At 32.4% G+C, this 14,657-nt stretch overlaps 1 protein-coding gene across 4 annotated transcripts in view; it reads right to left on the bottom strand.

Annotated features, from left to right (window-relative positions):
• Positions 1-14,657, bottom strand: part of CTDP1 (CTD phosphatase subunit 1) — a 145,649-nt gene that overhangs the window by 36,652 nt on the left and 94,340 nt on the right. For all 4 annotated transcript variants that reach the window (XM_031946741.1, XM_031946742.1, XM_031946739.1 and 1 more), the window contains one exon: positions 9,336-9,511. In XM_031946741.1, the coding sequence (XP_031802601.1) occupies positions 9,336-9,511 (176 nt within the window). The remainder of the gene's footprint in view (positions 1-9,335; positions 9,512-14,657) is intronic.

The following is a 14,657-nucleotide window of genomic DNA, read 5'->3' as shown; positions in this document are numbered from 1 at the left end:
ATGTTTTGTAGTTTTGCTCATATAGTTCCTGATTTTCCCTTGGCAGATAGATTCCCAAATATTTTATACTATCCACAATTATTTTAAGTGGAATTTCTCTTTGTATCTCTTGTTGGATTTTGTTAGTGATGTATAAAAGTGCTGAGAATTTATGTGGATTTATTTTATATTCTGCAACTTTGCTAAAGTTATGGATTATTTCCAATAGTTTTTTAGTTGATTCTCCAGGGTTCTTTAAGTATATCATCATATCATCTACAAAGAGTGATAATTTGGTTTCCTCATTACCTACTCCAATTTCTTTAATCTCTTTTTCTTCTCTTATTGCCAAAGCTAGCATTATTAATACAATATTGAATAGTAATGGTGATAGTGGGCAACCTTGTTTCACCCCTGATCTTATAGGGAATGGCTCCAGTTTATCCCCATTACATATGATGCTTGCTGATGGTTTTAAATAGATACTGACCGTTTTAAGGAAAAGTTCAATTGTTCCTATACTCTTTAGTGTTTTTAATAGGAATGGGTGTTGAATTTCATCAAATGCTTTTTTTTTTTTTTTTTTTTTTTTTTTTTTTTGGCATTTGTTGAGATAATCATATGGTTTTTGTTAATTTGGTTATTGATACAGTCAATTATGCTAATAGTTTTCCTAATATTGAACAAGCTCTGCAGTCCTGGTATAAACCCTACTTGGTCATGGTGTATTATCCTGGGGATGTTTTTTGGTAATCTCTTTGCTTTAGATTTTTGCATCAATATTCATTGGGAAGATTGGTCTATAATTTTCTTTCTCTGTTTTCGTCCTACCTGGTTTAGGTATCAGTACCATATCTGTGTCATAAAAATAATTTAGTAGGAGTTTTTCATTCCCACTTTTTTTTTTTTCAAATAGTTTATATTGTATTGGAGTTAATTGTTCTTTAAATGTTTGGTAGAATTCACATATAAATCCATCTGGTCCTAGGGATTTTTTCTTAGGGAGTTGATTAATAGCTTGTTTTATTTCTTTTTCTAAAATGAGACTATTTAATTTATTTCCTCTTCTGTTAATCTGGGCAATCTCTATTTTTGTAGGTATTCCACTTCACGTAGGTTGTCAAATTTATTGGCATAAAGTTGGGCAAAGTAACTCCTAATTAGCTCTAATTTCCTCTTCATTGGTGGCAAGTTTTCCCTTTTCATTTTTGAGACTAACAATTTGATTTTCCGCTTTCCTTTTTCTAATCAAATTAACTAAAGGTTTATCTATTTTGTTGGTTTTTTCATAAAATCAACTCTTAGTTTTATTTTTTAATTCAATAGCTTTTTTACTTTCAATTTTAATGATCTCTCCTTTTATTTTAAGAATTTCAAATTTGGTATTTGAATGGGGGTTTTTAATTTGTTCTTTTTCTAGCTTTTTTAGCTGCAAGCCCAATTTATTGATCTTCTTTCTCTATTTTATGCAAGTAAGCATCTAAAGATATAAAATTTCCCCTTATTACTTCTTTGGCTGCATCCCCCAAATTTGGTATGTTGTCTCATTGTCATTCTCCTGGATGAAATTATTAATTGTGTCTATGATTTACTGTTTCACCCATTCATTCCTTAAGATGGGATTATTTAGTTTTTAATTACTTATTGGTCTATTTTCTTCTGGTCTTTTAGTGTATGTAATTTTTATTGCCTCATGATCTGAAAAAATGCATTTACTATTTTTGCCTTTCTGCATTTGATTTTGAGATCTTTATGTTCTAATATATAGTCAGGAACTATATGAACAAAATTACAAAACATTTTCCACACAAATAAAGTCAGATCTAAACAACTGGAAAAATATCAAATGCTCTTGGAAGGTCGAGCAGTGACAACACTACATAAACTAATCTATTTATTTAATGTTATGCCAATCAAACTCCCAAGAGACCTAGAAAAAAATAAGAACAAAATTTATCTGGAAGAATAAAAGGTCAAGAATTTCAAGGGAATTAGTGAAAAGCAAAGCAAATGAAGGTGGCCTAGTTGTACAAGATGTAAAACTAAATTATAAAGCAGCAGTCATCAAAACCATTTGATAATGGCTAAGATACAGAGAAGTTGATCAGTGGAATAGCTTAGGTTCACAGAACAAAATAGCCAATGACTATAGCAATCTAGTATTTGACAAACCCAAAGACCCCCAAAATTGCTGGGAAAATTGGAAACCCATATGGCAGAAACTAGGCATAGAGCCATACCTAACACTGTATACCAAGATAAGGTTGAAATGAGTTCAAACATAAAAAATGATATTATAAACAAATTAGAAGAACATAGGATAGTTTACCTCTCAAATCTGTGGAGGAGGAAGGAATTTTTGATCAAAGAATAAAGAGCATTCATTATTAATCACAAAATAGATAACTTTGATTATATTAAGTTAAAAAGTTTCTGTACAAACAAAACTGATGCAGACAAGATTAGAAAGGGAAGCAATAAACTGGGAAAACATTTTTATAGTCAAAGGTTCTGATAAAGGCCTCATTTCTAAAATATATAGAGAATTGACTAAAATTTATAATAATTCAAGCTATTCTCAAATTGATAAATGGTTAAAGGATATGTACAGACAATTTGCAGATGAAGAAATTGAAACTATTTGTAGTCATATGAAAGGGTGCTCCAAATCACTACTGATTAGAGAAATGCAAATTAAGACAACTCTGAGACACCACTACACACCTGTTAGATTAGCTAAGATGACAGGAAACAATAATGACCAATGTTGGAGGGGATGTGGGAAAAATGGGACACTGATACATTGTTGGTGGAACTGTGAATGAATCCAACCATTCTGGAGAGCAATTTGGAACTATGCTCAAAAAGTTATCAAACTGTGCATACCCTTTGATCCAGCAGTGTTTCTACTGGGCTTATATCCCAAAGAAATCTTAAAAGACGAAAAGTGATCCACATGTCACTGTTTATGGCAACTCTTTTTGTAGTGGCAAGAAACTGGAAACTGAGGGGATGCCCATCAATTGGAGAATGGCTGAATAAATTATGGTATATGAATGTTATTGTTCTGTAAGAAATGACCAGCAGAATGATTTCAGAGAGACTTTTGAGAGACCTACATGAACTGATGCTAAGTGAAATGAGCAGAACCAGGAGATCATTATACATGGCAACAACAAGACTATATGAAGATCGGTTCTGATGGACGTGGCTCTCTTCAACAATGAGATGAGTTCCACTTGTTCAGTGATGAAGAAAGCCATCCATCTACACTCAGAGAACTGTGGGAACTGAATGTGGACCACAACATAGCATTCTCATTCTTTCTATTATTTGCTTGCATATTGTTTTCTTTATCAGTTTTTCTTTATCTTCCTTCTTGATCTGATTTTTTTTTTGTGCAGTAAGACCACTGAATAAATATATATACATATATTGGATTTAACATGTATTTTAACATATTTAACAGGTATTGAACTACTTGCCAGCTAGGGGAGATGGTGGGGAGAAGAAGGGAAAATTTGGAACAAAAGATTTTTCAAGGGTCAATGTTGAAAAAATTACCCATGCATATGTTTTGTAAATAAAAAGTTTTTAATAAAAAAAAATTTTTTTTAAAGTAAATAAACCTTCCAGATTGGAACATAATAATTCTGAGATGCCACTTCACACTCAGTGGATTGGCCAAGAGGATTAAAAAAAAACAAAAAACAAAACACAATTGTCAGCCAGTTAATACATAAATAAATAAATAAATTTCCTTTTATTTGATATTTTTTAGGTAAGGCAGCTAGGTGATACAGTACATAGAATGCTGGATGTAGAGTCAAGAAAACTCATCTGCCCGAGTTCAAATTTGGCTTCAGACTTAATAGTTGTGGGGACCTTGCCTGTTAGCCTCAGTTTCTTCATCTAAAAAAGGCACTGGAAAAGGACTGGCAAAACACTCCTGTATCTTTGCCAAAACAAAACAAAAAAACCCAAATGGGGATCACAAAGAACTGGACATGACTGAAAATGACTGAAGAACAATTATCAGTCTAAGTTGTCTCAAAACAGAAATTGCCCTATTATGGCAAATAACAAAAGCTGCAAATTCTGTGCTGTCATAAAGCTCATTTGGCCGTTTTAGATAGCAGTGAAGTGAAACTTCATGTTTTTGAAAAATTTCCATTTAAAATGACTTAAAAATACAAGACACACACACAAACACACACAGATGTTTTATTATTTAGCTATTTAAAACTGAGCTATCTAGAACTCCTTCCTTAAAACCAGGTAAGTTTTTGGAAGAAAAATAGGTAATATCTCTCAAATGTGGAATGGTTTCTAATCAACAAATCTATAAGATAGATATACTTAGTCAGTTTTAATTTTTTTTCAAAAGAAAAAATCTGAATAACCAAAAGAAACAATTTTAAAAAATAAACTAGAAAAAAAATTTCTGGCAAAGATGGTAGAAAAAGATTATCTAAAATACTAAGAAAATCTTATAACTGTACAAAGGTAATTCTTAGTGCATAGTGGATAAGTAGTTAAAAGTTTTGACTAAGATTTTAAAAAGGTTCACTAACTAATATAGAGATACGAATTAATACAATTTTTGAGATACTACCTCAAATCCAGGAAATTGACAAAAATAATTAAATCTTACAAAACAGACTAAATATTTGTGGGACCATGGTTTTTAAAAAGAAATTTAAACTTACTGCCAATAGAATGGTAAATAGAAAAAATTTTGGAGACCCATATAGCAGTATACAGTAAGTTACACAACTAGCTATATCCTTTCACTAATGCTATATCTTTAATTTAACTATCCACATGGTTCCATCACTTCTTGATTTTGAAATCAATTCCTCTGATCACAACTTCTTACCCTTCAATTTCTCTCCTCTATCTCAGTCTTTTAAGAATCATTCTACTTTTGCTCCTTTCTGTTTTAGATTCTAGAACAACATTTTTGCTTTGGCTTTCCTCTCTTGAGTATCTTAATGACATAAGGGACTAGCTTAATTGTATACTTTAATAAACCTCTGAATCACTCCCATCCCACCCTGTCCCATGTTATCCTAATCCCAACTTTGATAAACCTGAATTCTGAACTATTCATAGATGCTCTTATATAGTAAATTCTATAACCATAATGATGAGGGTCATCTATAAATTTATTATTTCAGTTACCCAAGTCATAGATACATCACAGGTAATAAAAGGTAGTATAATATACCAATCGAGAATTTGGGGGGAAAAAATTTCTTTAGTGAAAAAGTTATGAACAAAAAATCAAAACCACAAGTTTAGTTGTTTAAAATTGGAACTAGAGTTAACTAGGAAAAAAATCTTTGCACATTGTTTCTCTAGCCTTGCTATCCAAGACACATAAGTTGCCGATTCACATACAAGAACCATTCTCCAGTAGATAATGGTCAAAGTAGATGAATAAGTCTGTTGTTAAAGATGTTCAAGTCATCGATGGCCTAAAGAAAAAATTCTCCAAATGACTATCAGAGAAGTGAAAACTATAACAATTCTGAGATGCCACATTACACTCAGTGGATTGGCCAAGAGGATAAAAAAAAACAAACCAAAATTACAATTGTCAGTCAGTTAATAAACCCTTTATGAAGTGCTTATTATGTGTCAGATATTCTAAATTACAGTGTTATAAAAACCAAAACAAGGTCTCTGTCTTTTAAAAAGTTAAGATGCAAACAACTATGTACATACATAATATATGCAAAATAGATGAAAGATAATTTTGATGGAAAGCACTAGCAGCAAGGGTGGAGGGGAATGGGAGAAGCTGGAAGGGTCTTCTGCAGAAGGTGGGATTTAAACTTGAGTCTTGAAGGAATCCAGGGACAGAGATGAGATGGCAGAATACTCTAGTTATGGAAAATAGTGTAAAGTTGGGACATGGAAGGAATAGACTGACAGGTAAGAAAGCATCAGCTTCTGAAAGGCTTGAAGTACCAAAAGGATATTTTTTCTTTTGTTTGATCCTAGAGGGAAAAGGGAGCCAATGAAGTGTATGTAGATGGTGACTTTAGGAAAATCCCTTTGGCAGTTGAATGTAGAATGGATTGGAGTGGAAAGAGAACTGAAATTGGGAAATCTTGAAGATTATTGCTATAATCTAAGTAAAAGATAAAATCTTATACTCTTGTAGATTAGGGAATAAAACCTGAAGAAACAACTCAGTTGAAAAGACAAGGCAAGGCAAATAAGAAAAGGGATATGAAATTATTAGAGCTATTTCTGACATTCCTGATTTCTTTTGAAATTCAACTCAAATGATACCTTGTACAGAAGGCCTTTCTCAGTGCTTCTTCTTTCCTTCCATGTATATTTAATCATCTTCCTCTATTGTTTTTACTCAGTATATACTGGTTTACATCCTATATTACTAAGTAAGCTTTTTGAGGACAAGGACCCTGATTATATCTTCCTCTGGATCCTTAGCACTTGACAAAGTATCTGGCATACAATTAGCTTAGAGCTGATAGTCTCTTATATTTAGTAATTAAATAAACATGAAACTAACATTCATAAAAAATAAGTTAGGAAACAAAGGAAAGGAATTATCAACTTGGAATTTTAGAAGAGGATTCCTTCTATGACTTTTTTTCTTTTTGGTTAACATTTTCTTCTCTGCAAATAATGTGACATAATTCACTCAGTATGAAGTCTTGATAAAAGGGTAAATGCTTTAAGACAAGTCTGAGATCCATTATTAACTAGAGAATTAATAAAGTCAGCATTAAGACTCAGATTGAGCAGCTTTCCTTAAATGCTAAATTCTATATGAATTTAGAAAGAACAAGCAAAAACAGTTATATGTAATTTAAAAATTTTAGCTGTCATTTCCTTAGATTTCACCAAAGTTAATGAAAATCTCTCCCTTGCATGGTATTATACAGAGTAGCATGGCACTAAGAACAAGCAATGCCATACTGAGGTTTTTGCCAGAACCTTTAATTGAAGTTTTATTGAAATATCACTCAAAGAATATAATTTTTTGAAAGTATTAATAAAATTGCTTCTAAATGAAAAATGCCAACCTTATCCAATGGACTTCACCAGGGAAGAAAAAAAAAATTTGCTATGGCAACAATAGCTTTTACAAAAAAAAAAAAAAAATTTTTCCTGGTTAACTTCTCCAAAGGGAATAAGAGCAAACGCAGAAGGTAGACATTTTCTCATCTTTCCTTCAGACTCTTAGCAAGGACAGGCATTACTGCCCCAAATGTTTATTTCATGAATTTTACCTCCTAGATTCTAAGGAACCTTATTATGTTTTAAAGTACTTGAATTCCTGATAAATTTATGAAAATATAATGCATCAGAATGTTTTGTGTTACTGTTTTTTTTTGTGTTATGTTTTGTGTTATTCTCATGTGGTTCCCCACTATTTCTTGTAAGAGAGATCTGGTGGATTAATAATATTAGTAGAGTTTTTTCTTCCTTATGGTGATTTTAGTAGCCCTTCCTACTTCACATATTATTGTTTAAACCTAAGTAGTGCAATCAGTAGATCACTGAAAGGGGCTAAAAAGACCTGAGTTAAAAGTTCAGTTTCAGACATTTATTGTGTGACTCTTGGGTAAATCACTTAACCTGTCTGCCTCAGTTTCTTCACTTGTAAAACTGACATGATAATAGCACCTATTTCTCAGGGACATTGTAATAATCAAATGAAATGTCTATAAAGTGCTTTTCCAACTTTAAAGCACTACATAAATAATTTTATTATTATTTTAGAACAAGGTTTAAAATTAGTTAATTTTCTTATAACACTCTTATTTTAACTAGATAAAAATCATGTTACACTCTCCCTTATTGACACATGTATGTCTATGTTGCAGAACATACTCAGGGGAACAGGGATATAATGATAGTTACATAATAAAGTATCCAAAAGGAACAAATACTTTCAGGAAAGATGAAGATAGATATTAAAATTTTAGTACTTAATGATATTAGTCAGCCTTTTAGACTGAATTATTCCATTATTGTAATGTAATCCATTCATTGTATGTATCAAAAGTCACTGTTTGTGATCATGGACTTCACTTTGTCAGGACAAAAATTCCTGATGAGAAGAGGTATCAAAATCAGTTCTCATGGGAGACAAGAGTTTCCCAACATGTGAACATAACAAATTGGGACTAAATGAACACTTGTTTGAGATATAGCAAAAGACATAAATGCTTTAAATAGGGATTGGACTAGGTGACTTCCAAAGATCAAATTAGATATTCTATAATTTCTTCCAATAACTTATTGTGGAGCAGGAGAAAGAAGGAGTTTATGATATTCTGGGTAAGGATGATGGTGATTATAAAAATAAGTATTATTATAATACTTATATAGCATTTTAGGTTTTGCCAAGTATTTTACAGATGTTATCTCATTTGATCGTCCCAACAATCTTGTGAGGTAAATGCTACTATCATTCTCATTTAACAGATGAGGAAACTGAGGTGAGAGGCCATAAGTGACTTGCCCATGTCAAACAGCTTAACATTATCTGAAGTCATGAAGTCAGGTCTTCCTAAGTCCATCAGTCTATGTACAATTCCACCTGGCTGCCTTCCTTCCTTTGTAAAACAGACCATTCTGTTTTTTGGACAGTTCTCATTTCTTAGACTGAATTTGATTCTTTGTGCTTTCCATTAAGTATTAAGTAAAGGTTAATCTGGTTTTGAGGCTCTTAAAAAGAATATTTATTATATTAGTAAATGAAGTATAAATAGCTTCATAATTGTCACCTTGCCTAAATTCCAGTATTTCAGAGACATACACAATAAATAACAGAATGATTTTTGATGCTGTCTTTGTTTCCCAGATAAAACCAATATCTCAGTTCCATTATTCATCTGTGTAAGGTGGACCTGTGAACTAATCTTCCATTTAATTGCAATTCTTTATGTCTTTTCGCTTCACTTATAGCAAAAAAACCCAGCAAGAGATGGAGTTAATAATTACAGTTTTTACATGATTTACAAGACTATCACATTATAAACTCAGAAGGAGTAACAGTAGTAAATCTCTTGGATAAATACTGTCAATCTGTTATTGTTTGTAAATATAGTGTGCAGTGAACATCTGCTGTAAGTAAATAAAACACTACCATATATTCCTTTTATGTGAAATTATAACCAGCTTCTATTTTTGAAAGTTAAAATAAGATAATTTTGATGAAATTCAAGTTAATTAGTGGTTATACAACTAATAGGTAAAAATCTTAAGAGAATAAAAGGTTTTCAGATTTAAATTCTAAAAACTGAAAAATAAAGCAAAACCTAACAACATTAAAGTCTAGTAATTCTGCCTTTATGTAGAATTCTTACCTGGGTATACTGCCTGTCAGGCTTCTTTCACTCGATGATGATGATGATCCAGATCTTTGTTCAATTTTTGTTCCAAGATTCTCCGTTTCACTCTTCTGGGGTTGCTCTCCCTCTTCTTCTAACTTCTTTTTTTCAGTATCACTGTCATCACTCCCTTCTCCTAAGATGTCATCAACCTATCAATTGATCAATAGTCAATATGTACATGAACTGATGTGAAATAAATAGAGTCAGGAAAATAATATTATAACAATGTAAATGGAAAGATCAACTACAAAACGCACACACACAAACATGCACATGTACACAAATGTGTGTGCATACACACCCCTCTTTCTCTGCCCATTTACAAGGATTTAGGTTTGATGAGTATATAATACTGCATATAAAATCTGTTTTTTTTTTTTTTTTAAGTGAGAATGTGCTCATTGACTTTGCTGAATTTTTTCCCCCCTTATTCCTCTTTTAAAAAATTCTGTTATGATAATTAGCTGTCTGGGAGAGGAACAAAAAGAGTGATGAGCATTCTAGAAACAAAAATCTATTTTTTAAATAAAATTAATGTGTTCTTCCAAGATTTTCTTATGTAATTACTAAACCAGATTTTAAAAGTTAATTTATCCACACAAAGAAAACAGGGCAGCAATTCACACATTCCTCTTTTGAAAAACCTATGAAATAGCCATATAAAAGATATGAATTTTCAAGATATTAATATAAGACATTTACCAAAATTAACTAAATTCACATCCTTATGCTGTAATTGCATGCTAAGATTTAAGGATAATCAGTAACTTTAAAATTAGTTATTATAATATGAAGAATAACTATGAAAGAGCAAAAGCAAAGTATAGTAGTATAAAGAGTACTAGATTTGGAGTCAGAATACCAATGACAATAATTATATTAAAAACGTGTTGTACTGAACGTGTACTAAACCAGTAGCTTCTTAAAAGCTGTGGAAGTTCATTACAAGAGTGACTGAATATACTTTCACTAGCAACAGAATGGGAATGTTCAATCTAGCATTCTCCCCCTACTACATGGGGGCCTCCTCTCTATTCTGCCCTGTTGCATCATTTTTCATTTCTGGACAGTTTCAGAGCTGTCAGTCCACTAAAAGTGGTCTTTCCTGAAAAGCTTATAAAGAAAGTGCACAAAGACCATCAACATACTCAGATTCCAAACTTTTTTCCTCTCTCTCTAAAACAAGGTGGAACCAAATTACACTGTTACATATTTACCTTAAAAATTTTCTCTTATATTTGAACACATTAACAAAGAAAAGATCTTAATTCTTTATGTGTAGTGTAGTACAAAAAGAAGATTTTTCTATGAAACTGTCAATGTCCACTCAATGTCCCCTGCTTTTATAATCAATTGTGCTTATTTCAAAATTGTCTTGGTGTTTGTTCTTCTGTTGTATTCAAATTTCTCTGATTCTTCAAGACAATGGGATTTTGAAGGGATATGCCTCCTTCCCCCCCTCATTAGAGTGTATGTATTTCATTGTCATTTAGCTCCTTCCAATTTCCCAAAGGTGTTTGTTTTACTTTTCTGTATTTCTCTGGTTTTCTGGATTTGTAATTTAGAGATTTTACCCAACTCTGATTTTTTTCTTAAAATAATGAATGCCTGAAAGTTCTCATTTATTGAAAAGTCAATTTTCTCCCCATAGGCTTACACTTAGTTCAACTTTTTGCCTTTTTAAAGATCATATCCAAAGATTTTCTCTTCTTTGTAGTAGTTGCAATATAGTCTTGCTTAATCTGGTATGTCTCCTTGGTATTGGAATTTTCTTTTTGGCAGCCTGAAATATATTTTTGATTGAGAAGTTCTTAATTTTGGCTAAGATATTCTTGTTTGTTTGATTTCTATTTTTCTTGCAGGAAATGAGTGATGGTTCTTTCCATTTTCACTTTGTCCTTTGGTATTAATAGATCTGGAAATTTTTCTTTTCTTGTGTCTAGAAATATGATAGCCAAGTTCTCTGGTCATCTTTTTCATAGCATCTGATGATTCATAAAGTTTTTTTACTTTGTTTTAATATTTCTTGATGTCTCAGGAGTCAGTTTTTTTGTTGCTCCATTATATTATTTTTTTAAAAAGCAATCTGCTATTTATACTGTTTTCAGTGATTTATTCTTCCAACTTTTTCTTCAAGACCTCAATTTTCATTTTTAACTTGTTCTTTTATTATTCTAGCTATTTTTGGAATGCTTGTGGGCAAACCATTTTTCCAACCCTTGCAACCATACTCATACTTGTGAAGTTATTTTCTCTATGGGATTTCTCTTTATCTTCTGAACTCACAGTATTTCTTCATTGTGTTCCATGTGCTGTTCTGCTAATTCTTATCTTCAGTTGTTAAGATCAAACTGTGCATCTTTTCATAATCTTGGATGGGGAGTGAAGGCCTATTTGTGCTTGTTCTTACTGTAATTTGGATACTTGTTACAAGAGATGGTTTTTTATGAGCCTCCACTCACTGTAATCCTTGGCTTCTAACTTCCTCTGTAGTTGATCCAATGTAGGTATTAGCTTCTACTAGTCTCCATTTTTTCCCCTCTTTCCACAATTCTTAACCAGAATTTAATTCTGCTTACCTGCTGTGACCTTATTTAGGTCCCACTCAGACAAGATAGATTAAGCTAAATCTCAGGAACTGTTCATTATTTGTGAATATATCTAAATACATCCCTATTTGTTGAGTTGGACATGTCTCTTCCTATACCTCCAAATGCTCTGAAATATGCACTAGTAGGACCCTTTTTTATGTATAGTGAACTATGAGGGTGAGGTGAAATGATGAGAGTGGCTTCTTCTGTTACTGATACTCTTACAAGCCTTGACCTGTAAGGTCCAGATCCTGAACGTGTCAGTCCCTATTTGCAAGAGTGTGCTGACTGTCTTCTCCCCAATTTCCCCTGTATAGATATCTCCAATCTTGCTTATAGGGCTCATTTACCAGAGAGCATTTTCCTTGTAATGATAATGAGTGCTTTGAGCACTCTTAGGCTTCAGGGCTCTATTTCCTGGAGCGGATGCTGGCTTCATTTATTTTGGCATGGTCCCTCTTTGTGAGCCCACAGGCTTTTGAATCTTCTTGTACAATTCTGGATTGGATGGAGAAAGCTTACTAATTTTTCTCTTTTTTTACTGGATCACTATTCTATTTAGTTTTTGCCAAGATTCTCATGGGACAACTGGGTCCATTAGGACCTTTCATTTTCCCATCTTTAAGTCAAGTCATAGTATTTAGAACTACAAATGATCATCTACTCTAGAGGTATCAAACACATGGCCTTTGGGCCCAATGCAGCCAGTAATACTCTACTGCTTCCCAGATCAGATTAAAAGTGAAACTGAAAATATTTAACAAAGTAAATAAAAACAAAACAAAACCTAGATAATATGTGCTTTTCAATATATGGCCTACAGAGATGGTTTATGGCCCATATCTATTTGAGTTTGACACATTGATACACTCTATTTTACAATCCCATCATCACTTTAAAGCTGAGAAAACTGAAGCCCAAAGATATTAAGTAACTTAAGGTCAGTTATAGAGAAGATATTTGAATGAAAAGAGGAAAATGAAAATGAAAACCCATAGCAGTTGTAATTGAAAGCTTATTACAATTTTAAAAAACAGGCATGACAAGGGATTCCCTCCAACAAGATAATTTTACACATTTGTTGATTTCATATTTCCCAGAAGGCAGGAATCATGCATGGCCCATGGTCTACATGGCAAATTATGAAAAATTGTGTCAAAATCTCAACTTAAAGAGATGGTTTTAAGCTTAAATAAAATGGTGTTAGTTTACCCTTGACATAGTCATATTTTTCTTAGTTATCAGAAAATTGAAAACATTTTATGCTGACTAGACAAATTTTGTTTCAATGTTACTGTAGGTGTGATTAAAAAAAAAAAAGCCAAGTATAAAATTAAAAGGTCTTCCTGAAGTCTACATAAGGTGTTTAAAAAGGAAAATCAAATTCATTCTAAAATATCTTGTGGGAATTTATTTGGCTGAACTTATCCGTTGGTTAACTGCATGACATACTTTTTATATTATTGAATTATATACACAAGTATCAAATTGTCCTGATACTTTGTATTATTGAGTCTTGTTCAAGTACAAAACATGTGATATGAGAAATCTTGTATCACTAGATTGTTACTATCAAAGAGAAATATTCATATTGTTCTTTGGTACTCAAACTGACCCACAACTGCTCTTGGGTTTGGAGAGGTTCACCACAAAGCTAAGCACAGGAGATCAACTTTTTTTAGGCACAAAAACTGTCAAAGACCATCTACGAAGTCACAGACAAATTGAGAACTATATTGATGGAAGGTATATACTGAAGAAAATTCTTGGGATAGGTGCTGATCAGATTAAAGTACCAACAAAGTGCAAAATTTTGGAGCTACAAAAATAAAAGTAAAATAGTTCTTTCCCTCTAGCCATGGAAAACAACATGTAAATAACTTAAGAGACAACACAAGCAGCTGGGAGAATTAGGAAATGGTTTTGTATAAGTGGTGATGCTTGGATATCCTGAAAGTAGGAGCCAAAAAGTTCATTCCATGCACCATGAGCAGTCAGCACAGAGAGAGCAGATGAAGTATCAAGTATAAAAAAACAATAAAAGAAGGACAGTTTTTCTGGAATATTCTATGCATAATTCTATCTGCTCTAAGAAGTTAATAGGGAGCCACCAGAGTTTACTGAAATTGGAGAACAGGGTCAGACTTAAGCTTTAGGAAAATCACTTAAGCTGCTGTTTAAAAGGTGGAATGCAGGGAGACGAGACTTGAGGCAAGGAGACTAACTAAAGATGATGATCTCATGTCACTATCTCTTTATATAAATGAATGACAGGAATTTTACAGTCTTCAGGATTTTATTGTTCCAAGGATATTTCCCCTATAGAGAAAATATGGCAGAACCTCAAGTTTAAGTGATCTTTACTATTAAAATATTCAAGTCTGTTGAATAATTTACTGTCTTATTAGGTAGTCACCATCATTATTTTAAGATGATCAACAAATTGCTCAAGAACCAAGATTCCACAACATTTTACACAATAATTCCACAATAGGTATATGTTATGGAATATTATTGTTCCGTAAGAAACGACCAGCAGGATGAATACAGAGAGGATTGGCGAGACTTACATGAACTGATGCTGAGTGAAATAAGCAGAACCAGGAGATCATTATATACTTCAACAACGATACTGTATGAGGATGTATTCTGATGGAAGTGGATTTCTTCGACAAAGAGAAGATCTAACTTAGTTTCAATTGAT

This window comes from Sarcophilus harrisii, chromosome 1 (assembly GCF_902635505.1).
Source record: "Sarcophilus harrisii chromosome 1, mSarHar1.11, whole genome shotgun sequence".
Lineage (NCBI taxonomy): Eukaryota > Metazoa > Chordata > Mammalia > Dasyuromorphia > Dasyuridae > Sarcophilus > Sarcophilus harrisii.
This window is presented reverse-complemented; position numbering and strand designations above follow the sequence as displayed.